Raw genomic sequence first — 4,170 nt, forward strand, 5'->3', positions numbered from 1 at the left:
TTTTCCTTTCTGGAAAAACAGAGTTCAGAAGTCACGGGTTTGGAAAGCAATGGCTTCTCTATTGAAACCAGACTTTAAAGAAACTGGGAACTAAGAGTGAAAGGGGAAGCTGTGGAACAGGGTCCTGGAGAAGAGGAACTGGGAAGAACAGAGAGCTAAGAGTGAAGAAGTAAGGGCGAGGCTAGAAGGGCGCGGCTGAGTGGGGGAAGCGCGGGGGAGTGGGAGTTGGCCAGCTCCGACAGCTCCCAGCTAGAGAGACCAGAAAGGGAGGGAGGGGAAGGGAGAACTATAGAAGGGGGAGGGACGGTGCGGAGGAGGCGGGGCCGGGAGTGGGGAGTAGGGGCGGGACGGAAGAAGAGGAGAGGGTGGTAGCCGGAAAAGGAGGAGCCGGGAGCAGAGGGCTGGTCCCCAAGTCTGTCAATTGGGTAAAAGCTGCGCGGTGTTAGTAGCTTCAGTTCAGCCGCAACTCCGAGTCTAGTTGGAGAACCATCCCTTGTCCCAGCCAACCATGGCCAGCCCGTTACGCGCCCCGCTGCTCCTGATGGCGGTCCTGGCCTTGGCCTCGGCCGCGACCCCCAAGCAGAGTCCGCGCCTGTTGGGAGGCCTGCAGGAGGCCAATGTCAACGAAGAGGGCGTGCAGCGAGCGGTGGACTTCGCCATCAGCGAGTACAACAAGGGCAGCAACGACGCGTACCACAGCCGCGCCATGCAGGTGTTAAGAGCCCGTAAGCAGGTGAGTGTCCCCCGCTGCCCCCCTGCTCTCGGGCAGTCCTAACCAGGCGCCCCTGGCCAGGGCGCGGTTCGCGTCTGCAGAAACTTGGCCACTGCCGCCCGTGCTTCTCACGGGAGCGGTCCACCTTCTTCCCTGCTTCTCAGGCCTCCTCAATGTGTGTTCCCTCTGGTTTATCCTGAAGCCCAGAAGAGCACTGCGGGTGGGCACCAACACTCTTAGTTCTGTTTCTAAAAGTCTGCCGAAGAGAGGCACCAAAGCTGTAGGTTAGAGTCTCCTGCGCTGAGTTAGCCGCCACCAGCCTCCTGGGGTTAATGACCTGGGAGAAAGATAAGTAGGCCTTGCTTGCATCTGCCCTCACTGAGTAAGCGCCCTTCTTTAAACTCCTTACGACGGGTAAGCGCCCTTCTTTAAACTTCTTACGACTGGCACGTAGATTTTCTCCTGCCCCTCCAGTAAACGCTTAGCCACGTTTGCTCTGTTCTCTGCGCTCTACTCAGAAGCACGTGTACCTGAGTGTGTGTTTTTGTGCACGTTTGTGAGTGTCAACACTTCCTGAAAAACAGGGGCATTCTCTACATACCAAACAGACACGCAGTTCCTTCACTCAAAACCTCACTTAGCTGGTCTCCAGAGTTCCTAGACTCTCCCGGCATGAGCTATTTCCAATCAGTCCGGCAACCTGCCTTTCTCTGAGTAGTGTTTGCTGTGCCTTGCTCTCTTTAGCAATGTAGATGGTCCAGCCATCTGTGGTGAGCATGGTGCCACATGACGAGGTTCTCTTCCGCCATGATTTGGTGTGTATGGGGTGGTCCCCCTACGGTAGACGGCCCTGTGATGCTACAGCCGCTTTAGCTTGTACATGTATGGTTTGATTCTCCACGGTGCCCATGGGACACATTTCTCGGGAGAGGCCCCCATCCTTAAGGGACATGTGATTGTGTAGACTGGTGTAGAGTCTCTTGGCCATATACTGTTGGTGCAGGGCACTAGGCAAGCCCCATCTTGGGTCTTCTCAGAAGGTGCCATCTAACTGTTCTGGGGAGCCTTGCTTTCCTCGTATGGCCCTGGAATGTCCGTGGGAGCAATCTTAGCCAGCAGCCCTCCTCAATTATGGCACTAGAGGGAAATAGACAAAATAATTGGGAAAACTAGGATCCCAGAAAATCAAGAGCTGATTTTCTAGTCTCACAGAGCAATGTACAGAGTCCTGACCCAGGTCCCTCAGTCTGCTTCACATTTCTGACAAGTTGGTCTGGGGTGCCCTGTCCCGGGAGACAGATAAGCTCTATTCTTAAATTGCAAACGGAAGGCATACAGGAGAATGACATGACACGCTTAAGGAAATTCTCCTTGGACAATCTCACTGAAGGAGGAAGCCATTAATGGCACTTTTTCCTCTGGTTTGAAACATCCCTGCCTGCAGAGCATCCCACATCCTCTTGACCCTGGAAGGAGGGAGTTGGGGTAAATCAAAGAAATGGGTTCCCTCTAGGCTTCCTGCTGTGATGGGGAAGGAGGTCTGGCTTTGCTCCAGGGCTGCAGTGTCTTCAGCCAGAGGAAGCCACAGTCAGGAGGCTTGAGCTAATCCCACACTGCAGCCCAGAGCCTTTGCTTCTGATCCAAACAACTCTGAGCTCCCAGAGCAACACCCTGGCTGTGTCCCCAGACCCGGCTCTTTCCTTCCTGACCCACTATAGAGTTTGTCAGCCCTGGCTTCTGCTTTTTGTGCCCTGCTTCTTTTCCTCTTACTCAGCTACATATGCCACTTTGTCAGGGTTGCTTAGAATACAACAATTACCTGCAGGGCCTGAGGCTACTTGTCTGGAAGAGTTGGCTTGTATTTTCTGTGAGAGTTCTGGCTTCTCAACATAGCAGGCATAAGGCCTAGGTAAACACTTAATTCTGTGGCGTAAGGTGGCTGCAGATAATTGAGTTAACGGGACTATTGTCTTTTCATTGTAGATTGTGGCTGGAGTAAACTACTATTTGGACGTGATGGTAGGCCGAACCACATGCACCAAGTCCCAGCCAAACCTGGCAGAATGTCCTTTCCATGACCAGCCCCATCTGATGAGGGTATGTACCTGATAGGGCCTAAGAGCAATCCCACAGGAAAACGGATTGGTGACTATGATTTGAATGGGAATGGGTTCATTTGGAGAGCCCGTGTACACAAGTGGAAAAGTACATGTCGAGGGAGTAGTGATTCCGGAGCATCTACAGGTAGATGTTTGGCACATCTATGATCATGCCCATACAGACCTGTGTGCCCATATATAGGGCTAGGGAAAGAAAGTGTGTTCACATGATTGGTTTAATTGCTGAATGAATTTATCCTGGAATTTGGGATACTAAGGGGACAATACTTACTGGACTAGAGGCAGCTACAGGATTCTTACTGGAAAGAAAGACTCTATTTAATCCTATCCCAGGGCTCCCATGCCTCACACAAGCTACTCCTTCCTTCACAAGTTGTGCTGGAGCTGAAGAATGTGGAATCGTGGAGCCAGGAAAGGGGACGCATGTAGGAGGAGCGATGAGCAGATCCTGCTGAGTGTCCTGGGACTTAGAAGGGGAAAGGAGTTTTGCATCCGTCATTCCACAGCCGTTCCATCATCCTGGGATGTGAACTTCTCTTTTTTTTTTTTTTTTTTTTTTTTGGTTTTTCGAGACAGGGTTTCTCTGTGGCTTTGGAGCCTGTCCTGGAACTAGGCTCTGTAGACCAGGCTGGTCTCGAACTCACAGAGATCCGCCTGCCTCTGCTTCCCGAGTGCTGGGATTAAAGGCGTGCACCACCATCGCCCGGCTTGAACTTCTCTTTTTAACTATATCATCGTGCTCATTGTTTCTCTTTGCCCCCTTTTGCAGAAGACACTCTGCTCCTTCCAGATCTACACCGTGCCCTGGGAAGGCACACACTCCCTGACAAAATCCAGCTGCAAGACTGCCTAAGGGTGATGGAGACTGCTCCTCACTTCAACTCCCCTCCTTCCCTGTAGTGTCCCATCCCTTGGGAGGGTGCTCTAGCTCTGGGGGACATCTCCAGCATGTCAGCTCCAGGCGACAGTAGAGCAGCTGCTGCAGACAGGTTCTGCACATCTGAACAGCTGTCGCCTGGTTCCACTCTTCTCCCTGCAGTACCTGTCATGCCTTGCTCAATTAAAAAAATAAATAAATAAAGATTTCCTTTGGCTCCTTCTGAGTTGTTTCTGTCTCAGGATATGCAGCAAGCAAGACAAAACAAGAGCTCAAGGCTTCTAGCCACATGCATACTGGGATGCCTTCACAAGTGCCAGGAGTGACCTGAGCTGCCACTCTGAAGCTTTGCCTCTGCCCATGGGAGGGAGTCACGGTGAGGCAGGTGAAAGGTACCAGCTTCTGCAGAGGTGACGTGATGGAGGGAACTGCCTTCACTAAGACACTGATGATGACTCCAT

General features: G+C 52.2%; 1 protein-coding gene across 1 annotated transcript; it reads left to right on the forward strand.

The window, feature by feature from the left end:
- The first annotated feature begins 380 nt into the window (after positions 1-380).
- On the forward strand, positions 381-3,929 carry LOC101979148 (cystatin-C). The gene is made up of 3 exons (XM_005365471.3): positions 381-733; positions 2,696-2,809; positions 3,602-3,929. The coding sequence occupies exons 1-3, from the start codon at positions 509-511 to the stop codon at positions 3,683-3,685; spliced, it is 423 nt and encodes a 140-aa protein (XP_005365528.1). The 5' UTR covers positions 381-508; the 3' UTR covers positions 3,686-3,929.
- The last annotated feature ends 241 nt before the right edge of the window (positions 3,930-4,170 follow it).

The sequence above is a fragment of the Microtus ochrogaster genome, unplaced genomic scaffold (genome assembly GCF_000317375.1).
Source record: "Microtus ochrogaster isolate Prairie Vole_2 unplaced genomic scaffold, MicOch1.0 UNK3, whole genome shotgun sequence".
Lineage (NCBI taxonomy): Eukaryota > Metazoa > Chordata > Mammalia > Rodentia > Cricetidae > Microtus > Microtus ochrogaster.

Excerpts from the sequence above, each read along its gene's own strand:
- LOC101979148 (XM_005365471.3), top strand. The coding sequence starts at position 509 with ATGGCCAGCCCGTTACGCGCCCCGCTGCTCCTGATGGCGGTCCTGGCC. Across the intron at positions 734-2,695 it reads TGTTAAGAGCCCGTAAGCAG|ATTGTGGCTGGAGTAAACTA; the intron begins GTGAGTGTCCCC and ends TTTTCATTGTAG. Across the intron at positions 2,810-3,601 it reads ACCAGCCCCATCTGATGAGG|AAGACACTCTGCTCCTTCCA; the intron begins GTATGTACCTGA and ends CCCCTTTTGCAG.